Raw genomic sequence first — 26,608 nt, 5'->3', positions numbered from 1 at the left:
AAAAATAAATAAATAAAACTAGTCTGAAAATACACATTAACATGCACGCATCATATTTTGCCTTTTGAAAACTTTTGTCAAAGTGGAGTTTCCTCCCTCACCTACCTGAAAAGCAAATACAGGTCAAGACTGCAGCCTGCAGGCTGATATAGGCCTCTACATGCCTGGATTAATCTGCAATTGAATTTTATACTATATATGAAACTGGGGGTCCCTGCTTTGTCTCTCTTTCAGTAAAGGGGTCCTTGGCCTGAAAGACGTTGAAGAGACATGGATTAGTCAATCTGTAACCTGGTTAAGTAATGTTCTAAAGAAAAAACAGGCCAAGAAATTCACTGTTTCCAGCCTCTCGGGTGTGAATATTTGCTGTTTTTTTCGACCTGTTTGGACCATCAGGGTGATACATAGGGTGAAAATATAAGAATTTAGAATTTTCTGATATTTCCTAATCAATAATGAAAATAATCCTAAAATGCAGTAAAATTACATAATACAGTGATAAAGGATCCTATCCATATTACCCATGGCTAGTTTTATGGCAACATAGTCTTTCAGTTCTTGACAACCTTTATTTTTAGCATTTTGGAGAAATCTTGAGTGATTACCCTGACATTTGAGTTTATAAAGTACAAATTAACTGAGAGATGTTTCTAAATGTATAATGTTTTGGAAATGCCTTGGACCAAAATTCCTGAGAAATCTAATTGGACATTTGCTGCAGACAACATATTTTTCATTACTGTTGGTTGGACTGGCTGAACACACCTGCCTTTAATGAAGCACTCGTCAGGTCAAGCCCCATCACAGCTGACATTTTGACCAATCACAGCAGGAGAAGCACAGGTGTTACTTATGACAATAACGATGTCTCCAGTCCATCAATATACACAGAATACTGGCTTTGAAAAATATCTGCAGGGTTTTTGTAATACTTGTAGGTGGTTGGTGAAAAACTCAAGCACCCACAGCGGCCGTCATGAGAGGTAAGTTACTACTACTATGACTCTGAGAAATCAAAGGAAGTATTTTTACTCTGAAGGTGTTTGTTGGTTGACTTAATTCTTTTGTATTTTTTCAGCCTATGGCTTTTTTTTTTGGTGTTATATTGGATTCATAAGCATTTATTTTACTTTGTTACTTAAATTGTAAGGAAATCAAATATACTTCAACAGGCGTGTGATAATGCAGCCATCGTGAAACTTGAGAATCAGTGCAACTCACAATCAGCTGAAGTCATAATATTCATCACATTGTGCAGGTGCAGTGAAATGGCAACTACTTACTCGTGTACAGTACCAGTTAAAGGTACTTGTAGTACTTGAGAGCTTACATGCCATGCCCATTCAGTTCTTCAACTCCTGTATATTTGAGATAAATATTGTACTCTTGACTCCTTACACTTACACTACATCTGAAAATTTTAATAGAAATAGTTGCTTTGCAGAGTCATTAATATTACAAATTATAACCAAGAAGTTACAGTATTTATTATAGCTTTAGACTTTATTGGTCCCCAGGGAGAAATTCACGAGCTACCCAGCACTATAAAAAAAGAATTAAAACCAGCTTTAGCTGCAACACAATAATGCATCAATAATTACAATACAACATAATATACATTATTCTGAAATGGGACTACATAACAAGCAGTTTAGGTATTTTAAGAATATTCTGCAGTGATTTTTTTTAAAAAATTTTACCCCAGTAAAAATTTGAATGCATGGCATTTTATGTATAACAGAATTTCTACATTGCGGCATTGCTACTTTTACAGTAAGAATAATTGCAGCACTTTACACTAAATAGGCATAAAAAAACAGACGTTGATTCTATTGTGAAAGGCTTTACTGGGTAATTGCGGCAGTCCAATTTACTGACACATTACTCCAATAACTACAAAACAAAATAATTGAAGAAAAAAAAAGCTCATGGTTCCAACCAGCTGAACAGATGAGTAAATCTGCCTCTTCCTTTCACGCCCTGCAAGCTTGTCACGAGCAGCGAGGCGACTAAACTTGGAATTTTTACCCTCTCTTTGCATGTTAAAAAAATACTTAAAAATCTGTGTTTACCATGTTGTTGCTTTTAACAAGTGCCATTATTCATATTCATATACTTTTTAATTTTGCTGCACATATTAACCAAGACTCACTAACAAAAGAAAAATTGTGTCACAATGGGGCCTTTCTGGTTGAATAAATTATGAATAAAACAACACTTGAGCTTATTCAACTTTTATTCCATAACTGATAAAACACACAAACATTCACATGTCTGTAGACAGAAACAGGTCCTCTTCCTTTGTCTCCTGTAGTTTCATGCACATTTGCATCTTTCAACCCTGATATATAACAATAACAGCTCTTTCAGGTCAGGTTAATCCAGATGCACTGAATCACCGTCATGTCCTTATTTAATTTTATATACAGCAAAATTGCTCCGTTTTGTTTACCCTGAACTTTCCTGTTACTTCAAGCGAACCGTCACCGCCAAACCCTCCTTCACTTTCAACCAGCAGAGTGCTACAAATACCTACGATATGTTTATTATTTACACATTACTTCATATACAGGATCTTTGGAGTACAACAATCTCTTACTTTAAAACTTCCTTTACTTTGAAGAAGTATGAAATGTCTTCAAGGAGGCTAAAGACGTGTGGTCTCCAGATTAAAACTTCGAGCATTTGAACATTTATGTGTGTGATGTTTAAGGGATGGCAACAGACCAGTTGATATATTTGCCATTGAGCTACATATAATCTAATCTATTTACATTTCTTAGTCCAGGTGCAGTTTTTTTCCGTGTCATGAGATTTCTGGGCTGCTGGATGAATGGCTGAAAAATCAAGTGTTAGGTAGAAAGAAGTGAGAGACAATGGAAGCAAAACATATTTACAATATTCCACAAAAAGCATCGCAGGTGTACACGTAGAGGGACTGTTGGAAAACATTTCAACAGGACCAGGCAGGTGTGTAACGGCCTGCATCGAGTCAGCACACAGAACAACTGACTTTACAATTACAAAAGGCAATAGATATGGCTTCAATGACATGTTTTTTTAACAGCATGAAAAACAAAATTTGGATGCTTAGTTATGAGACTTAAATACACCCCTGTCTCTGCAACTACCTTTGCAGAAAACAAAGGCAAGAACAAACCACCAAGTACATGTAAAAAGGCCAGTAAACATTTGGAGATGATTGCTGAATTACAAACTCAATCTTCAATCTTCATTTGAAGCTCATTTTGGCCCATGTAAACTTTGGCAAACTGAAAATAAATTAAGAAAAACATGTTCAAAAACACAAATTACTTCTCTAAAAATATCCCATAAACTTCTATTTTTGGATTCTGTCTCTTTATGTCAAGTAACACAGTGCAATAAACAACTTTTCCTACATCCACCTGCTGCAGATATTACCGTTATTATAATCCAAATAAATAGTTGACTTCAGCTTAACAATTATGTCTTCAAAATCATAAAGCTATTTTACAATGGCTTCTTTCTCAGCTTTCGATTTTGTACAACACCCACATGTAAACCAAGACAGAACGACCAAAACTTAAGGCAATCAAAATGTTTTTTTGTACAAGAGAAAAATGGTTGGCTGAATGAGGTGAGTCTGCATGTTAACTCAGTCTGGATCCCCCTGCAGGTAGAGGAGCAGCTCTATTTGGGAGGCAGCGGGTTGTCGGGGGTCGTTGGAGTCGCCAGCTCCTTGTAAAAGTTCTCAATCTGCTCCTTGTACATCTTTACAACCACCGGACGTTTCAGCTTCATGGTTGGGCCTGCAGAACAAGTAAGAAATTCATAATGTTAAACACTTCTTCAAACCACAGTTTAAACTGCACCCGAGGTTTAGTCTAAACTTAGTTGCTTTGTACCGTGGAGGTCACATAAACTCCCCTGGACGTGGTTGTATCTGAGATTTCACTCTAAGTGCTGCTCACACGAGTCTGCAGCAGATTCAACGTCAGAATTCAGCATGAAGGCTGATTTCTACATAGAAAATAATTCCATCAGTTACTATGGGAGGGAATCAACAGAGGCCCACAGATACAATATTTTCACCATACCTGCATGGCGATACAATATTACAGGAATTTTGAAATGTTTTGCAATACTCTGAGTATTACAAAGACACACATTGCAAATCATTAACTTTTCTCAGCTGCAAGTTAAGAAGAAACTTTGTCAACATTGTTTTTTTTATCTAAGATGGCAACAATATGTAAATCTAGGGACTGAAAAAGCAGTTGATTTTATTATTCTGTTAAGTTACCAAAAACTCAATTTGTATTTGTGACATATATAATCTATATAATAAAACAGCAATTGTTAGCATCTGTTAACATTGCCATGCAAAAAATGGAAAATGTTATAAATGGAAAATTATAACACAGTCGTGACTTGAATAAACCATAGATTCATTTGATAAGTGGTTCCCAAGTGGTCGGTCACAATTATTGGGGTAGGAAAAATGAGAAAATAATTTCTGATGATCAAAAATTGTTTTGTTTTTTTTTTTTTTTCAGATTGTGCTCTGTCATTTTTCCTTTTTGAGGCTTGGTTTAGTTTTTAAAGGCTGGAAACTATTAGCTATTTTCATGATCTATTCATCATTTTGTCTATAAAGTAAAAAAAAAAAAACAGTGAAAAATAGCCATTACAAACAAGTGACTTATTAAAATAGCTTTTTTTTCATTGCTTGAAAAATGCCTGAGAAATTGTTGGCTTTCTATTGATGAAAATTCATTATTTCAGCTTTAGTAGATTTACCGCTCCCCTTTAAGTTACTCAAATAAAAAAGTCTGAGAAGGAAAAAAAATACTCTTAGATTTAACCGCTTACATCACACATGGACACTTTGTATTAATCTAAAATATGTTGGAAACCACTGAGTTAGATGAAGCCCTTTCTTTACATAAGTAGCTCAGGAAGGTGTTTCAAGCATTAATTCACTCCATATTAATTCAACACATTAGAGGCTTAAGATGTATGAAATTAGAGTCATCAGTTTCTGCGAAACGACTCACCCAGCTCTCCTCCTGAAACGGAGAAATCCCGATCCAGAATGATCCACTTCTGAATGCGCTGTGCGTTGGAGGTCGCCTTCTCGTTGACCCTGTTGATGCCCTCCTGGATGGCGGCGTGGACAGCCCGGTCTCGGCCCCCTGCGATCTCGGAAACTCGCGTGGCATTGCTGCCCAGCTTCCTGCACAGCTCAACAGCTTCTGGTGTGAGCTCGTCCTCTGGGTCGCCCGTCTCTGCATTCACCTGGCACTGCAGAGGGGAAAACATAAAAAAAGTTACATTTTATTGCATTATATTTGAATTTTCTTGGCCATGCGGTTTTAAGCATTAATGCATTTCAAATTTTGTTTTTTTTCCCTTGAAGCCCACTAGATGGCAGCATCTAAGGAGAGATGTCTCGTGTCGTTTGTTAATGCTGCTCTTTCTTTCAGGTGAGACAATGCATCGACTCTCAGATATCAGATAAGAGTATTAAGATAAGGTGCAGTGTTCCTGACAGGACGCATAAGCAGTCTGCATTTGATATCCTCCACTCTCTTTAACAGCCAGCCTGTCTTATCTACATGAATACCGATTTCCTTCTCATTAGGATGCCCCGCTGTCTTCAACTTCACCTCTGATTTAAGCAACAGAACCATGCTTGCTGTAAAGTCTATACAAACATCCACAAACATGCAAACGCCATTTCTCACATAAAGTGATATTTATAAAAAGAAGCATGTGTGCACCTCAGACATATTTTAGACCAGGTGTGCACACAGTTTTCTAGAGGTAGCTGACGATGAAATAAGGTGGACATGAAATATAAGGTGACTGAAGTAGCCTCAGAGTAAAATGATTGTTTAGGCTGTTTGAAAAATAACAAAATGAATGAAAAGTGGCAGTCTACACTGTGCTCTGTAAAATGTCAAGGGTGCCTTCATAAAACTTCATTTTAAATTAAAAGTGATTTAGTTATTATTTCTGTTTATCTCCCTTTCTATCATCTTTGGATTAAATCTTCAGTGTTTACATAATTTAAGTCTGTTTCTATTAAATATGAGCTCTAAATGTTATAATTCATCATTCTGACGATTAATAATAATGATTGGGATATCAATGCAATTATAATTTGCAGGTAAATGTCATGATTTTGTGGTATGGGCGCTATCGACAGACACAGCTGTGTGTCAGTGACACAGTGACAGCTTATTTCACGCTGTTGAAGAACCTCGAAACGGCTCTCTCTAGTGTTGGAGGAGCTATAGATATTAATATGTAAACACCCGATACATGCCTCACTGTGGGGGTGGACATGAGGCTCATGCGCCAGATTGAGATTTACAAAACATATCCAGGTGTATGTTGCGGCTTTATAAATTTGATGAAAAGAGTGCGCATAATGCACATTTCTGTGTTTGTATTGTTTTATGCATCTTGCCTCAGGTCCAGGTCTCAGTTTCGTACCTTAATGGTGAGCAGCATAGAGAGAAACTTCCTCTTGTCTCCAATCAGCATGGCGTTACTGATCAGCGGCAGGGCCTCCTTCACAGCATCCTCTATGGGAACAGGAGGGATGTTCTCTCCTCCTGCTGTGATGATCAGCTCTACAAAACAAACAAACACAGACAGTCAGATGAAGAAAAATCTACAGCAAAAGGACACTCAATACTTTTTGGAAGCTGTAAACAAGAATCTTCTGTCTCTCTTCGACCCAGTACAAATTCACATTATTGACTGTCGTCTAGCTCCTCGAGGACTACAGAACACGTACCTTTAATTCTTCCGGTGATGAAGAGGAATCCTTTCTGGTCGTGTTTGCCCAGGTCACCTGAGTGCAGCCAACCCTCTGCATCGAGAGCCTCGTCCGTCTTGTCGGGCATGTTGAGGTAACCCATGAAGACGTGACGGCCCCAGAAGCAGATCTCACCGTTACCCTCCTCGTCTGGGTTGTGCAGCTTCGTCTGGCACCCTGGGATCTCTTTACCACAACTGCAGGACAAAACATTTTTATAACTCACCAACAAGCATGTGTTTGGAGTTGGGACGAGTTGGAAATTCTGTGTCAAATCACACTGATGTTAATTAAAAAAAAAAAAGTACCTGGTGAGCTGGAAGGCGTCAGGGATGGAGATGGTGTGAGGGCCGGTGCTCTCACTCATGCCGTACAGCTCGTACAGGGGGATGTCCAGGCTGAGGAAGAACTCCAGGGTGTCTTTGGTGATGGGAGCAGCGCCGGTGTAGCACTTGTTGCAGCGGTCCAGGCCCAAAGCCTTACGCACCTTTTTGAACACAAACTTTTTGGCCAGTTGATAGCTGATCGGTGTGCGGCCAGCTGCTCCACCTCTGTGGAGAGACAAAAAACAGCAGCAAGCGTGAGTGAGTGCTGCGTCAGCAGCATGGCAGTGGGGATGGTAACACTGAAATATCTCACCGACTACTGAACGGATCGCCATGAAATGTTCAGAAATACATGTCCTCCAGAGGACAAATCCTGATGATTTTGGTGATCCCCCAGAGCTTTCCTCTTGTGCTACCATAAGTTGGACATTTGTCATTTTTAAGTGAAATGTCAACAACTATTAGAGTGGTTGTAATAAAATTTGGTACAGACATCCATAGTTCCATATGGATGAATTGTAATAACTTATTGTGATCCTTTAACTTTTTATCTGGCTCTATTAGCAGGCCAAAAAACATGTATCCAAAACTTTGGTTTATTGCAGAAGACAAAACTTCCATGCTTGCAATTCTTATAAAGGCTGTTATCACTATTTTATGATATCAAAGCTCGTTTTCTCGTGATAATAGTTTAATCTTCATTTAATCTTGGAAAAAAAGTTAATTATGAGATAGTGAGATCATTTATCACATTAAAAGCCTGAAGTTGCAGCTGGGTTCGTCTTCTGCTTAAATGACAGGGACTTTTCTAAATGTAATCTCTAACAGAAAGACAAAATGCAATTTCTGGCTGTTAGATCTTTAACTGAAGTACAATCTGATGTGTTAATCAATAATCGCTACTCCCTGATCGAACATTTTCAGCTGGAAGAAGTTGCTAGAGTTGTCAAAACACTATCTAAGCATGCTGGCATGGCACTCCTCATCTCTGATAAACATAATCAGTGTGAGGAAATGACCTTGTTTTCTCGTGATAACAGGTTGATTATCTTGCAATAACAAAGCTGGTTTTCTCATGATAATTAAATGATTAACTTGTGATCTTGAGATAATGTTGACAGCGTTATAAATACAAAAGCTGTTCTCGGCTCCCGTAGTTCAGAATCAAATTTCTGCAAAACGGAAATTCCCATCAGCCTCAGCTATACTTAGCTGGTTACGCCTGCTTAGCATCAGCATGCTAACGTAGTGACATTAGCATGTAGCTCACAGAGCCGCTAACATGGCTGTAGCCTCTAAGTCTTGTGTCATGACTTAAACTGGCTCACATAAATCCAGCATTTAACAGATAGCATTGCATATATGTTATTTTTGGGGCATTCAAGATTAATACTGATCACCGTGATCTCATAAGAGAGAAGTAATAACATTTCAAAAATAACATTTCAGTAAAAAAAGACAGGATTGGAGTCATGAAAACAGGAACAAGGAGTGATTTAAGAATGTCTTGTTTGAAGCACTAATTTCATGTGCACGTACTGATTCATCTTGGTCAGATTCGTCTGCAGGCCGACATCTTTGGCCCAGGCAGCCAGTTTCCTGCGCACAGCGGAAGACTTGGCTCCAACAGACTTCATCTTCTCCTGCATCTTCTCCCACACACGTGGGACGCCCATGAAGGCTGTGGGACGCACCTCCTTCAAGGTGTTCACCAGAGAGCCCTGACGATCAAGAAAGCAGAGTTTTTTATCACAAATATAACATGCAGTTTACAGAGCACATGGAGATGAGTAGAAGAAAATTAGATCGGCCATTGCAATGCTCTTTGAAAATTGTTGGATGACATATAAAACTCTTTTTCATGTCTATGTAACGCTCAGGATTTCCCCTTAACATGCTGGAACTCTTAATCTACGCCTGTTAACTACATTACACACTCGTGCTAATGAACGTGTAAGGATGATGATGCAGGAATGAAAGAAGCTTTGAGAATTAAAGACCCGTGAGAGGCAGCAGCTCAGCTTTTTACACAGCAGATTAAATCTTGTATTATCCATGAAAGGGCACGTTATAAACGGCGCACATGATTCAAAGATCAGGTTTTTTTATGACCGGTTGATTCATGACTATTCACTGTTTTTATGCCCCTAGTCTATGAAATACTCTCCCTGTTGACCTTAAAGTGGGAAAATTATTCTTTTTAAACTCTGGCTTTTAATGTTGGATAAAAGTAATTTCTAAAAAAAAAAAAAGATTTTTTTTCTTAAGATTTTTAAAATATACTCCTCTGGTTGTTCTAAATGTTTTAAATTATTGTTTGGTTTGATTAATATAAACATTTATTCACTTAGTTTGTTTTTGCTCTCTTTCTTTTCTACACAGTGTTTTTAATCTTGTTTTTATAAAGAAATTTGAACTTTTTCTCTGCATGAAAGATGCTACGGATGAATTATTAATATTTTAGTATTGTCATTTTGATGTAAATAAATCAAATATACTGTAACAGGGAATGTCATTGTGTCAGCATCAGATTATTTTAAATGACCTGTTCCACCTTCTATAAAAATGTTTAATAGTCACATATCTATCTCTGGAGATAATAATGAGCCTCATAGTTTGGATGTTAATGTGTTTGTGCACCGTTCATAACATTTAAAAACACATTTATTGTGTCTCACCTTCAGTGCATCTGGCTGAGCGAAGTGGGTCACCCCTCCGACCCTCATGGTGCACCAGATGTCGACCATTTGAGCAGCGATGTGGCTGAGCGGCAGGTAGCTGACCACCACCTCCTGAGCCTGGGGGGCGTCTGTCAGACGCACGTGACGTGCAGTGGAGAGCGCTGTCCACGTTATCTGAGAGGAAAGAAGAGGAATACAGTTAATAAGGTATCTTAATTGTCATATGTATGGGAGGTCACACTGAGACCTGCTTTTCTGTACAAGATGCACACAAACTGTCGAATGTTTATGACCAAAGTGTTTCATAGGTGAACTTTGAGAAGAATAAAATGCATGTGTAAAAAGTTGTTTCAGACATCCAGGCGCCATGTTTATGAGTCTAATTTAACATAACTAAAGCAAGTGGTAGAAGTATTCTGATCTTTAATTTAAGTAAAAGTAGTCATAATACCATGAAAAAATACTGCAACAAGAGAAAGGCCCGCCTTCAAAACCTTAAACAACAATATGTACTAGTGTACTAGCGTCAAAATATACTTTAAATATGTCAAAAAGTAAATTTACTTACTATGCAGAATTGCCAATTTCTGAATGATAATTTATCACTGGATTGTAATTACTGATGGATTCATGTGTAAGCGTCACTTATGTTGCAGCAGGTAGAGGAAGGGCATATTTTAAATCACTCTGTATACTGCTTGGTATATTAGTTTATGATACTACATCATAATTTGAGTTATATTTTCTATTAATAGTTTAAACCTGGAAAATAACAAGTTATATAGTATAGAAAAAAATGCAATGTTTTTTTTTTTTTAAATGTAGTGGTGTAAAAGTAATAAACATAAAATAGAAACATCATGTAAAGCAAAAGTATTTCAAAATAGTACTTGTTGAGTAAAGGCACTTAGTCACATTCCGCCACTGATGATAGCACACACGGTTATTGTCTTGAACACAAAGTACTAAAAGGTGGAGTCATTTTCATTCCTTAAGGTATTTTGCTGATTCATCCCGGAATAGAAACCTCTCTAAAAGGCAGTGTAAGCGTAGTACTTTTATATAGATGTAAATATCTGTCAGCTGCAACTGCACTTTTCACCCTTTATAAATGAAAAAAAACCAAAAACAAACAGGTATGTTTCTGCCATCAGGAGCCAAACATGTGACACTCGTCTGAAGAGGCAGAAACACAGTTGGCTGAACTTACATTATCATGGCTGAGCATGACTCCTTTGGGCTGGCCTGTGGTCCCTGAGGTGTAGATGAGCGTGCAGCATTGGTTGGGCTTCTGGCTGGAGATGATTGCATCGAGGGGTGCGTCAGGCTCATCGCGTCCAAGCTCCATGAATTCCGCCCACTGCGGTAAAAGAAACAATCATTTAGATGATGCGTTTTAAACAAAATGTTTTTCTATGGCTACAGACATGGGGCTGTCTAAATTCCCTGCCACTTAAAAAAAACGACTTTTTTAAAGTTTTAAAGCTGACGGTTCCCAATAATAACACCCGTGTTCATTAGTTGGTCTATGCACTGAGCTCTACGGCCACTGACAAGACCACAGCTCATACTGTGCTAAATAAATGCTTCCAGGATTGACATTTTAATGTGCTTACTGTGTACAGATTTGGTCTCTTCTCTTTTAGTGTATCTTTGTACTGGATAATGGCTTTCAAGTGAGGCAGCTTGTCTTCAACCTGTGAACAATCAGAATACAATCAAATTAGCACATAACTGCAGGGAATAGTCAACAACACGCCATCATTTCAACACTACTGGTTACAAATATTTAAATATTTAAAATATAAATATATGCAAAACACAAGGCAAATATTGTCTTATTTCAACAACAAGGCAATTACTATCTATCTACTAATATTGGCTTACTACAACATCAATCTCAAAAGTACACAAAACAAACTCCTATTGTGTCTCACAACAGGAGATTTTTCTGTTATGTTATGTGTCTGCTATGTCACATGTATCTGTTATGTCATTTCTTGTTTTCAGCTGATCTCTATTCATTTCCAAAAGATGCCACCAAGCCATATTTCTTTATATACTTTAATCGTGGTTGGAGCAAAATAGACATCTGCTTCCTAAAAATTTTATTTGTAATCATGTCTTCAATTCATAATGTCCTCAGTATTTATCTGTAACTCATTCTGATCTCACCTGTAGGATCTTCTGAAGCTGTTTGTGGTTCTCCACCACAATAACATTGGCCTTGCAGTTTTCTGCTACATACTGGCATGCCTCAGGAGAATTGGTGGTGTAGATGCCAACAGCAAACCCACTGCAAACAGACGAAAGGTCAGTCAGGCTTTCAGCACCTTACCTTCAACCTTTACACAGATTCAGATAATGCTCTGCCCTTGTGCAATTTTAGAAAATCTTCCATGTAAAACCATAGAGTGTATAAAAGAAGTGGACACAGCCTCTTAAGTCAAGTTAATGTAGAGGTGGCTTAAACCTGATCTAATGGCCAGCAGGGGGCGACTCCACCAATTGCAAAAAGAAGTGTCATAGTATACAAGTCAATGTTAGGGTGCACTCGCACTAGGCAATCCTTACCGTGCCCAAGCGTGTTTGACCCCCCAAAGTCCAGTTCATTTGACTAGTGTGAGTGCTCCGCACGAGCACAAGCACGGGTACGCAACGTAAGCAAGACTTATAATTGATGTGACCGTTCCTCTCGACAAAACATTTTTGGGTGGTTTTGGGTTAAGTATCTCCACTAACTTTCTTTATTCTCTCCATTTGTCGGTATTCTTAACTATCTCGTTTCTAGTGAAGATAAGAACACAGAAACTACCTGACCTACTTTAGCAGCACTGTTTTTATTTTGGCTTTCCGGCAACGTGACCCACAACAAACGTGAATCTACAACTGAGTCTATATAACTAAACCTGTAATTCAGAACTGGTTTAACAAGCTAACCGTAGTTTCAATGCATTCCTGTTTTCATGTGTCAGCACTACAAAGCAATAAGAGCGTGGGAGACTTGATAATCTGCAGAAAGTATCAGCATAATGTGTTGCAGTTTTTTGTTTTAGCACACAAGCGAAAAGACAAGTACTGGTCCGTCTTATGAACCAAACTCAATGCCAGAATGCACACCTGATCAGTCTTCCATGAACTGCAGTAAATAGGAATTATCACCATCATCACGGCTCAGATTGGGCAGGCGTTGTGAAACACTCAGTGTGCTATCACAGATGTTTCTTACTGAAGAGGTTTTGTTGGATTCTCAGATGGATTCAATTTTTAGATGAATAAAGGTTCATTTTGAGGTTGTCAACACTAAATTTTCATGCAACTGACGCAGAAACGAGGCATATGATTACTGTTAGAAGCTCTCAAAGCCTTGACTGAAGTAAAAGTATCAATGCAACATTGTAGAAATAGTCCTTTCCATATAAAAGTCCAGCATTTTTAAGTGTAATTAAGTAAAAGTAAATGAGTGTTATCATCAAAAAGTACTTGTGCCCTGTGACTCACATTATAATATAATTGGATAATTAATTCTGAAAAGATCTTTGTGTGAGCAACAGTTTACTGTTGTAGCTGGACAAGCTGGAGATAGTTTTAACTACTTTTGATACAGTGGGACCCCCATAAAAGGGCTCCAGAAAAAGCTGATGGGTCATCATATAATAAAGGAAGGAATTTTATGATTATCATGTGTGGGGTATTTTTAAAAGTGTAAAATCTTAACGTTAAAAGTGACCAGTAACTATAGCAGTCAGATAAATGTGGAATATAAAGTACATTATTTTCCTCTGAAATGTAGTAAAGAATATAAGGGCTGGCCAAAATAACAATCCTGATTATTTTGATGAATACTGAGATCACAGCTATCTATTATGATTTTATAGATTCTAGTGACAAAAAATATTTTATTGCACTTTCACAAGCAGCACTGCTTTTACTTTCATGTTGTTCTTCATTCTGTTAATAAATTAAAACATCTCTGCATTAAAATAGACTAAGAATGAGGTTGTTCTTCATTTAAATTCAGTGATTCTCCTGGAGGCAAACTATAAATACAACTGTATAAAAATTTTTAAAAAACCACTGAATCCAACCAAGTTGAAACAGTGTTTATGAGTAGACTGTGATGTTGTTGTTTTTTTACGTTAATATTGCAGCGGATCATGTTTATTTAATTGTGGGAAGACAAAATGTTGGTCACAATTAATATTCAATTAATTGTGCTATACCAGAGTACATACACAAAGTAACTCAAAATGGCATTTCAGGACAGTACTTGGTTTCATCGGTTTCCTGTTTGTCATAGTGGTGTAACTGCAACCTATTAATGTCTTTCAGCTGAGAGGCTACATGCTGAACTGGACGACAATCGAAGGTTATGCTCTGGTGAACTCGCATTTCAAGTTTCAAGTTTGCTGAGTATCACACCACTCAGGTATGAAAGACATGCACACATAAACTCACACATAAACACAGAGTGAGCGAACACTGAGCTCACCGCTGACACGTTCAGAGATGAAGATGAAACTCACCCTGCCAAAATAGCTGCAATGTCAGAGATGAACCACTCAGCAGAGTTGAAGCCCAGGATGCCGACGCCGTGGTAGCGCTTCAGACCAAGCTGTAGAAAAACAAAACATACCTTTTAAGTATAAATAAAATTAGACAAAGTTAAATAATCCTAGAGATAATATCGTGCTATCCTGCAAATCTACATTGAGAGTCCATTTCCAGTTTATAATTTAGCCGGGACAAAGCAAGTTTAGTGTAATTTTAAATTTTGGGGGACATTTTCTGCCATTTGACTGAATATACTGTAGCTGAGAGGCAGACAGAAAATGTGGGAGGAGAAAAAAAGAGATGACATGCAACAAAAGGGCCCCTGTAGGATTCTGGGGGATGTTGTAGTTGATGTATCCCCTAAACCACTGTGATGCCCCCTTTTTAAATTCATTTTTAAACCACAGTTTGGGAAAATGAACAGAGCTCCACCTGCTGTTATTATTCTACGTCAAGATGACGCTGGCATGAGACTTTTGGGAACCAGTTAATTTTGGTTACTTATTAAAACAACTTCAAACCAACAAAATATCGACAACATCTGTCAGCATTCTACATCAAATTGATTTTGGCACTAGACATTAAATTTTGGTCACAACCTAAAATTAACCAAATATCAACGTCCGTATCTGACCAAATGTCTCTCCCTCTGTTCCTGAGTTATGACGCTGAATAATCTTCAGGAGAGGGTTTCTATGTTATGATTATCTTACCTTTTTAGACATTTCTGTGATATTTAGTTATGAGTAGGATATTTGAATTATGGGAAAAAACATGTTTTCAAAGTAACTTCGACATTTGATCACTGAATTCCAGTCAGTTTATTGTTGAGTCGAAGTGGATGTTCGTGCCAAATTTGAAAAAAATTCCCTTGAGCTGTTTATCTTGAGATATCACGTTCACAAGAATGAGACAGATGATTTCACAGTGACTCTGACCCATGACCTGTGGCCACCAGAACCTAATCGATTCTAATCAGTTCCTGAGAAATCGTGTTCATGAGGTAGAAGAACAAACCAAAAACATAATCCCTTTGGCCACTGGTATTGCTGGCGTGGAGGCATAAAAAAGCTATTCTTTCCATGAAAAAAGTGAAATTATCACGTTTTACAATGAAAACAGTGTCTGTATACTCCTTAAACATTTGGAGGCTTTTTGAATCTCTGGCAGCAGATCTGCTGATCTACATGCTGATCTGAGCTCATGGTTGCTGCAGGCACATTGCCACAGCAGCTGTTACTATGGAAACAGCCAAATGTATACATGAGACTGCAGTAATTGGAAGTGATACCAAGTTTAACACTGCAATGAGCTTTTTAAAATAACTCATGTCTCTCATAATGGTAGCTGAGTGTTAGACATGTGGCGCTCTGCATCACGTTGCATGTCGCAGAGTCAGCATGTGTGGAAGCATGAAGTTCAGGTTTGTTTGTATGTATAAGTACAGAGAGACAGCATGTCTTTATGTGTGCGCCCTGCCCAGTCTCCATGCTGACTGTGTTGAGTTTCACGGTAAACAATAACGTGCTCTGTCCTGCACGAACAGCTGAGGCCTGTCCTGAGCTGTCCCACTCACACTTCATTCCAACTCCTTTGTGATGCACCGCGTGTTGTCTAGACGGCCTTTAAAACACTCACAACAGTGTCGATTGTTGAAAGCAAAACAGAAACCTTAGACGTTTGATACTGATGGACAATTGTTGCTCAGGGTGGATTAAAAAAAAGGGAGCATGCACTTTACACACTTTTACTTCTCCCCATCTGAAATAATACACTTAAATTTCAATGCAGAATATTATCTATTATGTCAATTACATTTAATGAACAGTCACTTGTCTATTAAAAAATGTCTATTTTGATTTCACAGAGCCCTAGATGACATATTCTGAATCTTGTTTTGTCCAACTAACAGTCCAGAACCCCAAAATATTCAATTAGCAATGATATCAAACATAGAAAAAAACAAATTTGGAGAGTTCGGCATGAATTCTTTTAGCTCTGATGTGTGTTAAAACTTATTAATGGGAAAGCTGAAAATATCCTTAAAAGTGGAAGGTTTTGACGGTTTGTGCTGCTAAAATCCTTCCAAATATTACTGTATTTAAACAGGAAGCATTTGAATATAAACTATAAAGATGATGCTTTAATTCGTTACTATATCACCACTATTTATACTAGAATACTCAGTGGATTATAAACTACCTTAAGGAAGCTCTTGGCAGCGGTGCGGCAGCTCTGATAGTAATCTCTGTAGGTCAGGCTCTTCTGCTGCTCGCCCTCCTTCCAGCTCAGAGCCGTATAGTCGCCAAAGCGCTCCACAGCTGAGGTGAACATCTGGTTGACGGTCAGAGGGGTCTCAGCAGCCAGCCCAGAGTCCCCCATCCTCAGCTTCACCATTGCGTCACCCTGTGACGTCGACAGGCCGGGCTCTCCTGCTGTTGGCACCGCCAGGGAGCTTGGGCGCTGGGCGTTCACTGGAACAAAAAGACATTCAGAAAATTAGCAAACCGTTACCAAGAGATTTTATAACAGATTTATTTTTACAAGCAACATGCAGAACTAAATTCTCTGTTTGTTCCCTTTTCTACAAATATACATGTAAGTTGCAACAGACAGAGAATTTGTCTTGTTGGAGGTAATGTCATCATGACACACACCCTCTGGCGCTACATTCAAACTACAAATACGCATGAGCCACCAAGCAAATACGTGAGTCTGACCTTAGCCCTGAGCAACAGTCATACAGTCAGTGATGTAAGCCATGTATTTGTCTCTGAAACAGTTAATATTGTCAAACCATATTGACTTTTTAACAGTTTGTCTGAGCCAAACATCCTCTAATGAGACCCAGAAGGTTGTTTTACTTACTTTGTAATGTAAAGTCTGAGTGCTTTGAAAAGGACTCTATACATCAGGTGTAGTCTATTGTCATTATTTTCATAAATAAAAATAACATTTTCATCAAAGTAATGCTTAGCTGCAGATCCCCATGCAAGTTGTAAACAACTCCCATATCAGCAGACAAAAGACTACTTAGTTACAGTACTTTTTTGGGAATATCTGTATTTTACTTTTTATATGTCTGTAATATCATGAAATTACTTTAGATATTTAAGTACAGTAAACTATAAGATACTTTAAAACTTTTAGTCAAGCTTTATTTTGATAGTTTACTGAAACATCTACCCGAGTTATTTTCTGGTAAAGTATCTGTATTTTTACTCAAGTATAGCCATCAGGTACTTCATCCACCACTGCATGTCAGCCAAACTTATTTGTAAAAGAAAGAGGAAGCAAACAGAAAATAAAAAAAAAACCCTAACTGTCTGCTGTAAACGTTCATCACAGTTTGTAGAACGACTTCCTGATTCAACTTAGAGCCATCATTCTGGCCATAGCTGTGAGCGAAAACAGTTTCCTGTGTAGCGAGGGATTATTAGCAACGTTTGCAGTGCACTAACCTTTGATTTCATCTTAAAAAAAGATGGTTTGGATTAACTTCACAGCGTACCCCCCATGTTCCTTGCCCCATGAGACCAGTTCATAGCGATATTGCAGCATTAAGAGATCTAAGCTACAAAATTACCATGAGCAATAAAACCACTGACCTGAACCAAAAAAAAAAAAACCCTAGTTGCAATAAACAGTGTTAATTAAAAATGGGAAAGCACTAAATTCCATCTTGTGTGTTCTACAATTGGAAAGAAAAGTGGGTCAATGACCGGACAGCCAACAGGATGTTTTCAATAAACCATGGCGTCATATGGAAGACGGATGAACTAAATGATGGTAGATTTATGACCGAACACAAACAGCTGGTTGTACACAGCAGATGACAGGGCATCTGCAGCAGCTGCAGACATGTACAGTTAAAGTTAAGTTATATTTAAGTCAGTATCTTAAAGAATAACTGAAAGATGATGTCAGAGTATAATCATATTATGAAAGTAAACTAATACAATATTTAACAGATTATTTACTCCACTGACTTGACTTTTCAGTGTCATTATGAAGATTCCTGTAAGCGCACGTCACAGTTACAGTGATAAGCGAAACTTAACTAATATTATGGAATAAGCAGAACATGTACCAGGAATCTCCCCTCAGTGACTAAAACAGGAAGGAATGTCCAAGCGAGGACTGGAAAACGCCGTCAGGAAAAGGGAAGTCAAGTTTGTTCTGCCAAATAATGCAGAGTTAAACCAACTTCCTCTGGTAAAAAGAGCAAAAGAACACTAATGCAGACTTCAGCAAACCAACACAGTGACTGGATCCAACTGACACCTCTTCCTAACAAACACCAAGTAATTAAACTCTGGTGGATGGAACGCAAAAAAGTGTCAGCGTGGTCTGATCTGACGTTCACTCATTTGCAAAGCGTCCAGATACGAAGAAGTGTTTACACCTCCTAACTGGAAAAAATGCAGATGAGCGTGGACACATCAGATTGTTCCATTTTTTTCAAATGAAATGTGCTAGCGAGATCTGTGCATCAGTGAACAAGATGAGCAATGTGTTGCTTGCTAGAGAAACAATTGTTTTGCACTCCATCCACCAGAGTTTGCTGGCTCGCTGTATGTTAGGAGGAGGTGTTAGGATAAAGCCTGTAAATTGCTAATCATAATTAGAATCCAGTTGCATCACCCTCACAAGTTTTAGAGTTCAAAGAAGGACAAGGAAAGAGCAAACACACTGAAACAACGCCCTCGGGGCTTTTCTTCAGCGCTCACCCGTTTGTGTGTTTGAGGTCTGTTCAGCAGGGACCTCTGTAGTCTTGGTGCTGCTGGTGACTTTATCATATGCACCAATCTCCTCTTCCCTTTCCCCTGCAGACTCCTCCTCTGAAGACTCACTGAAGAAAAGGAAAGGAAAATACACGTTAGTTGACACAGCTGAGTGGACTGTTGCATCCTGGGGGGGACACCAGAGGCAGAGACCTGAACCTGCCATGAGTCATGTGAGGAATACTGTGGCCTTCAAAAACTCATCATCATCATCCTGAAAGCACATATTATACCTTTAGTTCAACCTTACATAACAACAATAATTTCAAAGTAATGTTTATATTATTATTACATAAAATTAAAGCTTCATAAGTGACAAAGCCACTATTATACTGACAGGAATGTAATCCTACACACAACGAGGCTGCACAATTACTAATATTATGTGAGTTCCCACTGAGCACTGATGCTTTAACCTGGTTGGTATGTTTTGCTGTCATCTGCATCTCAAATCGAAGTGAAAGACAATGGTGCTGCAATTCTGCAAAAAGCATCACCAACTAGCTATCAAGCTAATCTGTGACTACATCTGACTCCAGACCAGTGGCTCCCAAACTTTTTGGCTTTGAAAAAAAGCACAAAAACAAACCACAGGCCCATTTTAGAGGTAAAAAATCTTTATAATATAAAAAGCAGAAAAATGAATTTTTCTAACTTATTTTTTAACCTATGACCCCTCAGATCTAGCCAAAGCTCTTGAGACATCGGTGTCAAAGTATCCTGGATGTGTTTGTGTGGTCGTACTTTGCTGTATCCACGATGCCGTCATCGAGGGAGGCTGCGCTGTCCCCTGCACCACAAGATGACTCCAGGAAGCCGCCTGCTCGGGGAGGCTCCATCACCACGGCTTCAGACATGACGGTGGGCTCACACACAGTCACTGAGAGGAAAGAGGAGCGGCAGGGCTCGTTAGTGATTGTATACATCACAAGTGCATTACTTAAAAGCATCATTGACGAGTAAAGTTGGCTGTTACAGATTATGAGTAAGACAGGACACAAGCCACATGTGCATATGCAAAATAGTATAAGCAAATCCAAACACTATCAGGCACATCTCAAAAAAGGCAAAAATAGCATCACAAAAAAAACCCTCAGAGACTGAATGAGGAGTTTGACATTTTACCTTTTTTCCCAAATCTAAGGCTATTTGAGCTATTGCACTGGTTTTATTTAGTGTAAAGCTGCAACTCATGATTATTTTCATCATTGATCAGTCTATCAGTTGCTTTCTCAATGATGTCCAAACATTTTGAAACATTTTTGAAAACCAAAAAAAACCTTTTGAAATGAGTTATTTTATGCAAAAGCCTCAAACTTAAAGATATGTAGTTTATACTGATATAAAACAGTGAAAAGACACCTATCCTCACAATTTAGAATCTACAACCCAAGAACGTTTTAATTTTTTTTTTGAAATGTCAAACAGTTCTAAAAATAGTTGCTGACTGTTTAATTGTCAAGTAACTTCTTTTTTCAACTCTAATTTCATACACAGAGTAACTTACTGTTCATTCTTTGCACTTTATTTAATTATGGCGAGTCCTCTTTGTATCATGTACCCAAATCATCAATCAGTCGCTATATTCACATGATCATATGACTAGAAACTAAAATGTGGCTGTGTGTGAGACTAATATGTAATTAAATATTGTGGACTTTTCAGTTTTAAATATTATTAAGAATGTGATGTTTAGATATTTTCACAACTAATAGTGGGTGTAGGCCAAGGATTTACACCTGCAGTCATTATTTCAGGGTGTGAGTGCTTTTTATTTGATAAGGAAACCAGACGCATGCTCTCTCTTTTGAAAAGATATCTGTACACTTCAAAAGTAAACAAGAACTGCTCCCTTTGGTCTCGAGAGTAATGCCAAAGTGTGACAGGCGGCAGCTTGCAGTACTCACAAGACTCACACCTGAGTGCTGTTGGCACCAAGTCACGCTATTTTTTCTAGCACTCGTAGTTATGTTTACACACCCATTCTAGTTTGTGGCTCTTGTGCAGGATCCACTGTATAATTTTTACCTCCACCAAGAAGGTTATTGAGTTCAGTTTGTTTGTTTGTTGGCAGGATTATGGAAAAACTACAGATCAGATTTTTCTGAATCTTGGTAGAAGGGTATAGCATGGGCCAGAGAGGAACCCATTACATTATGGATCAGATATGAATCAAAGGGTGGACAGACAAATTATTTTTCACACGAGTTAACATGGCAGGATAGGCCATTTGGCGGATCTGTGCTCTTTGAGTGGCCTTCTAGCAAAGACACAATTAACTCTAAACATTGATGACATACGGTGACTGACCACTGCTAAATTTATACAGAAAACAGAAGAACCATTATGTGCACAATATAAATTTGACACGTTATCAACCTTTCAAGATTGCTTTACGAGCTGCTGAACGAACCTTGCCTTTGTCTATACAGCAACTGATCCAAAATTTGGTCGTATGGCAACAGCATGGCGAACGTGCAACTGAGCGGGCAAAGTGGAAAATTGTGCTGCAGATAACATTGCAAATAATGGTTTGCCTTTCATTACTGTGCCTGGACAACAAAACACCAACATTTCCTCTGTTCCACAAAATCCGATGAAAGACATGCAAATCTGAGTCTGAAACCAAATATGAAAATATGAGGGCATGAAAGTCAAAAAGAGCCTGATTGTTATCAATCATCCTTCATCATTCACATGATGATCCGGCATGTAAAAAGTAATCTGTTCCATTTCAAAAGAGCTGGAGGGAGATTCCTTTTTTGCCTTCGCCATTACCTCATCACAGGAAACAACGTCAAATGCCTCCCAGACAATAAACCATCGCCACTCAGCCACAGTAAAACCCACCCCTCCATGACGCTCCCTCTCATTCATGCCCCCTCTTTTTGGTAAATCACAGGTCCGAGCTGCTGCTGCTGCTCTGTTTATTTAAGGGGGCTGAAAACACATACCAGCGGCTTCGCCTACCTATTGTGACTATCATGACTCGCCTGTCAGGCACAATTGAGCTCTAGAGAGGTCAGAGAGCAGGAACGAAAATATTTTCAATGGAGCTTTAGAGTTTGACACATATTTACCAACCACACCTTCAAATATGTCACCACAAAAACAGGTAAAATGACTTTTTAAAGAGGTGTCAATTGTTTCTAAAACAGGCAGCAACAAAATTGCTAGAATTGCTGAAAATCTCAAACGGCCCAACCTTTTAAACCGTCATCGCTATTGTGAAGGAAAATCAATCCAATGCTCAGGTCAAGCAGCCAGCTGACCCTGATCATGGACTGTATAAAGATTATGCACGTAGCCATTGTTGCGTCACCCATTGGTTTGTGCACTCCCATTTTGTAGCCTTGAATTTGGCATTTTGGCCATTGCATCTGTTTTTTTGGAGGGTCTGTGGACTCTATCCATAGCTTATCACCCAAAGCAGCTCTACCCTTAATTATGTGTAACTTTAACTGTAAACTGGTGAGTTTTTTAAAAATTCACCTCCTGTACAGTTCTCATGAGTACTGAATCCAGCCACAGAGACCAGAACTGTTTTTTTGTGCCAAGCTGTAAACATGTTTATTTGCTGAAAAGTTTGGCATTTTAACATGTGGGTTTATTGGGATTTCCTCTGTTTGGGAGCCAGAATCAAGTGGCCATTAGAGAAACTGCAGTTGTTTTGGCACTTGGCAGCATTTTTCAGCTCCAGAGATCGCCACTTGACCCCGATGAGACTTTGTTAATGAGTTCTACGGAGGCCTAAAGGAGACAGATGTCACAGGGTGATCTCACCAATGCTGCTGTTTTATTTCACCTCTTCCTCCCACAGCAGCTGCAGATTCCTCAAGCAAACAGCTGTTTGGGGTTTCTGGGTCTCCAGCAGTATGTAGAGAGATTTAAGTTGAGGGTGGAGGCAGATATGGAGTAAACTGGGCTCTGTTTTGGGCAGACATTTTAAAATGTCCCCCCTGTCCTTTGTCTTAATGCTCCATCATTGTGTTGAAGAGCTGGGATGGGTGAGGGGCATGACACTGATCTTGAGAAAAGGCTCAGTCACTTGTACCTCATGTCTGGATGAATATAGCCTTGAAAATCAGACTGGAAAGGCCCTAAGGCTATTTCCTGCTTGCCCCCTTTTTATTTCCTCTCAGCAGCGTGTCCATTTATGTCTGATGAGTTTCATCACATGAGCTTTTCACATTTAGATCATGTCCAAAAGCTGGAGATGCATGACTGGTGTGACAACCCCCTACTTGATGACAAATGCCTTTAAAACATCAATCATTTGTCATCAGGCTTTACTGAGTCATTCATCCATGATTTACAACCTAAATAAGACTCCTGCCTGCTGTGGTAAACTATCACTTTCGGATTTGTCATAATCCTTTTCTTGCAATGCTGTTGCTGACTGATCTCACCCATAGTGCACGTTTCTGGGCTTCCCCTTCACTTCCCAAAACACCGTGATTTCTTAAAATATTTTTTCTCAGTATTGATTAATCTGCTGGCTGACGGATTGTTTTGTCAGAAATTGTCAGAAAATCATTTTAAAAAAACGTTATTTACAGATTCCCAGAAGCCAAGGGGATGTCTTAAAATGTCTTGCTATGCTCGATCGTCTTGAGCTGGGCAATATCGAATCGATATCACATTGATGTTGTGATATGAGACAAGACATACTCTTTTGAATATTGTAATAGCCTATTGTAAGTGTCATCTTTTCCTGGTTTTAAAGGCTGAATTACAGTAAAGTGATGTCATTTTCTGAAATTACCTGGCTGTTCCAGCTGTTCCTCCATTTGTCTCTACCCAGTTAATCATTATATCCACATTACTAATGATTATTATTAAAATTTCAATGTTTAATCGTTTGTGAAAGCACCAGTAGTCAACCCTGCAATATTGTCGCAGATCTATATTGAGATATTTGGTCAAAAAACATTGCAATATTTGATTTTCTCCATATTGACCACCCCTACATGATCAATAGTACAAAACCTTAAGATATTCAATTTACGATGATGCAAGAGGAACAAGCAAATGTTTGGCTTCAAAGGATGAATTCAAGATAGCTGCTGATTAAATTTCTGTCACTCAAAAAAGTCAGTTTAGATTAATCGTTCCAGATTTACTTTGATATTCCTTTAATTCCAGAAAGACAGACTTTTGTTGTTCCATCCTCTTGTGCATGTTTTTGTTTAATTTCCTTGTCATGTGCCAGCACAGGATGAATTATCTGTTGGATTTAGCACTGCGCAAGCTGACATTATTATTGCAGCTGCATTCATGCAATCAGGAGAGGATTATGAATGTAGAGCAGAGTCGTGTGTAGCAGCTGTTCAATTCAGAAAGGGAATATGCAACAGTTGGAAAATAACAACCAGCTCTTTTTACATTTTCATCATTGATTAAAATAGTGTGATTAAGTGTCATCTTCATAAAGACAGCAGACGACTATTTCAAGCCCATAATCAGCCAAAACCATAAATGTTTAAAACCAAACAAGGGGCTCTCCCATACAATACCCCCATGCCTGCAAACTTCAGTTAGGTTAATCCCCTGTCAAACTGAACAGACAAAAAACCCACCCCTCCCTTTAGTTTCATCTCTCTATTCTCATGCATAATCTCTCCTGGCCGTCTCCACTTGACTGTCCTAAACTATTGCTGTCACCCAAAACAAGAGAAATGAACTGAATTTCTATCAATACATCCTCTGCATCCTCAGCCAGCCGCTGCCTCTGAACAGCACGGTGGTTTATGACTGGGCGTGATCCTCAGCATCCTCACTACACAGTCCCCACATCAAGCTTAGCATTATTGATCCAGTTTCAAGTATTTGAAAGATAATGGAGACATCTTAAAAAGTGGGATGGGGCTTTAAAGGCATCCATTTAATTGTCATCTGGCAAATTCACACAGATCTGCTGGCTGGGTTACACCCTTCTGCATGCAGGCATATGACAACATGTTGTATGGAGCTGCTCATTTCACTTCCTTTTAGATGTACAAATTAAATAATTGTGTATTTGTATTTGTTAAATATTTGTGCTCAAAGCAAGCTAAACGTGAGCTCTATTTAATAACATCTACAGAGGAAATAGTTAAACCAAATGATCACAAGTGATGGCACAAAACCAGATAAATTACCTGATAATAATTCATATGAAATCTGTAGTGTCATACATTAAACATTATATAAGCAAGCTGGGATTTTTTTAGATATTAACCAGCAGTTTCTGATCTGTCTAAGTGAACGCTGGAGTTCGATGTGACAGGACTACAGCTCAGCTACATTAAAACATATAAATTGAGCTACTCACATTGCATTGCTTGATTTCTTTTTTTTCCCGGTTTGTGTTTGAGGTTTTCTCTTGAATCTTCCTCTTTTCCTGTTTCCCTCGCTGTAATTGCCGTTTGTCGCTAAACCTTCACACACAGATGCGCCAACAGCTCACTGTTTCTACAACTTGAGCAGCGTACCATTCATTTTCAAACACCAGCCGGCTTTGTTGGTCCCACCCCCTTAAAAAACCCCACCCAGCCAGGCCGGCCAGTTTCCTCCAGACACACTCCCCCCCGCTCCATCATCCACAGCAAGCTGATTGGTTCAAACTGCTCACACCACAAGATCCACTCTCCATATAAGGCCACGCGAGCCAAATGAGTAAGGAGGGGGAAGCGGCGCTGAGGACACACACACTTGACAGATGATGCTGTGAAACCCAAGCCCATCCCCCCACAGAGATACTCGCCTGCACGCACACTCAAAACACACGTTGCAGTTACGCTGGGTTACTATCGGACAAACTGAATGCGAAGGTTTCTGGGGGCAGATTGCAAGTGCAGCTGCGCAGGTTTGACTTTATGACTTTCCACCGACTGAATTCATTCTTCTGCACAATGTAAAGACGCCCACGTCCTGTGACCTACATTCATAAAAAATATTGCAAATTTATCTCCTTTATTCTTTGCATGTTCCTTAATTTTAAGTCAATTGTAACCCTTTACGACTGCAAATAATGATAATATTCATCATTAGATCATCTGCAGATTGTTTTTTTTTTTAACTAAACTGAATAAATATATATTGTCCAGCCCACAATATGTTTTTAAAAAATCTGAAAAAATAAAATAAATAAAATAATAATAATAATAATAATAATAATAATAATAATAATTATAGCAAGACGTGATGGCTAAAGAGAACCTGAAGTACAGAGTTGGTGTGTCAAGCTGTGTAATTGGGTTTATGGCTTTGGTTTTCAGCCAGAGAGTTAAAATTAGGTCTGCAAACAATGAGTAATGTCACAATCAGTAGAGGTTTGTTTAGTATATTTTACACTGCTACAATGCAATAAGCAGTTTCGAAGACTCCAAAATGATATCCTCAAAGAGTTTATGATAATATAACAAAGGGAAAGCAGCATATCATGTAATTGGAGAAGCTAGTAAAAGCAAA

General features: G+C 38.6%; 1 protein-coding gene and 1 long non-coding RNA gene across 2 annotated transcripts; one reads left to right on the top strand and one right to left on the bottom strand.

Annotated features, from left to right (window-relative positions):
• Positions 1 to 849: 849 nt before the first annotated feature.
• Positions 850 to 8,831, top strand: LOC148189541 (uncharacterized). The gene is made up of 3 exons (XR_015776590.1): positions 850 to 983; positions 3,659 to 3,802; positions 8,694 to 8,831. It is a non-coding gene; the product is annotated as an uncharacterized LOC148189541 (long non-coding RNA).
• On the bottom strand, positions 2,219 to 25,669 carry acsbg2 (acyl-CoA synthetase bubblegum family member 2). Its single transcript, XM_042483722.2, has 15 exons — positions 25,470 to 25,669; positions 19,901 to 20,036; positions 19,103 to 19,224; positions 16,575 to 16,846; positions 14,345 to 14,433; positions 11,994 to 12,114; positions 11,435 to 11,515; positions 11,029 to 11,178; positions 9,816 to 9,992; positions 8,677 to 8,858; positions 7,120 to 7,362; positions 6,791 to 7,008; positions 6,484 to 6,623; positions 5,040 to 5,286; positions 2,219 to 3,791 (listed from the first exon to the last, which is right to left on the bottom strand). The coding sequence occupies exons 1-15, from the start codon at positions 25,474 to 25,476 to the stop codon at positions 3,673 to 3,675; spliced, it is 2,304 nt and encodes a 767-aa protein (XP_042339656.2). The 5' UTR covers positions 25,477 to 25,669; the 3' UTR covers positions 2,219 to 3,672.
• Between the last annotated feature and the right edge of the window lie 939 nt (positions 25,670 to 26,608).

The sequence above is a fragment of the Plectropomus leopardus genome, chromosome 5 (genome assembly GCF_026936395.1).
Source record: "Plectropomus leopardus strain MGB_pleo_1.0 chromosome 5, ASM2693639v1, whole genome shotgun sequence".
Lineage (NCBI taxonomy): Eukaryota > Metazoa > Chordata > Actinopteri > Perciformes > Serranidae > Plectropomus > Plectropomus leopardus.
Note: the sequence above shows the minus strand (reverse complement) of the source record. Positions and strands in the feature narration are given on the sequence as shown.

Bases quoted from the DNA above. Each gene is read 5' to 3' on its own strand.
- acsbg2 (XM_042483722.2), bottom strand. The intron at 14,434-16,574 runs GTAGTTTATAAT...GTTTTTCTACAG, and splicing joins CTGCCAAGAGCTTCCTTAAG to CTTGGTCTGAAGCGCTACCA. The intron at 3,792-5,039 runs GTGAGTCGTTTC...CTTGTTCTGCAG, and splicing joins CGTTTCAGGAGGAGAGCTGG to GCCCAACCATGAAGCTGAAA.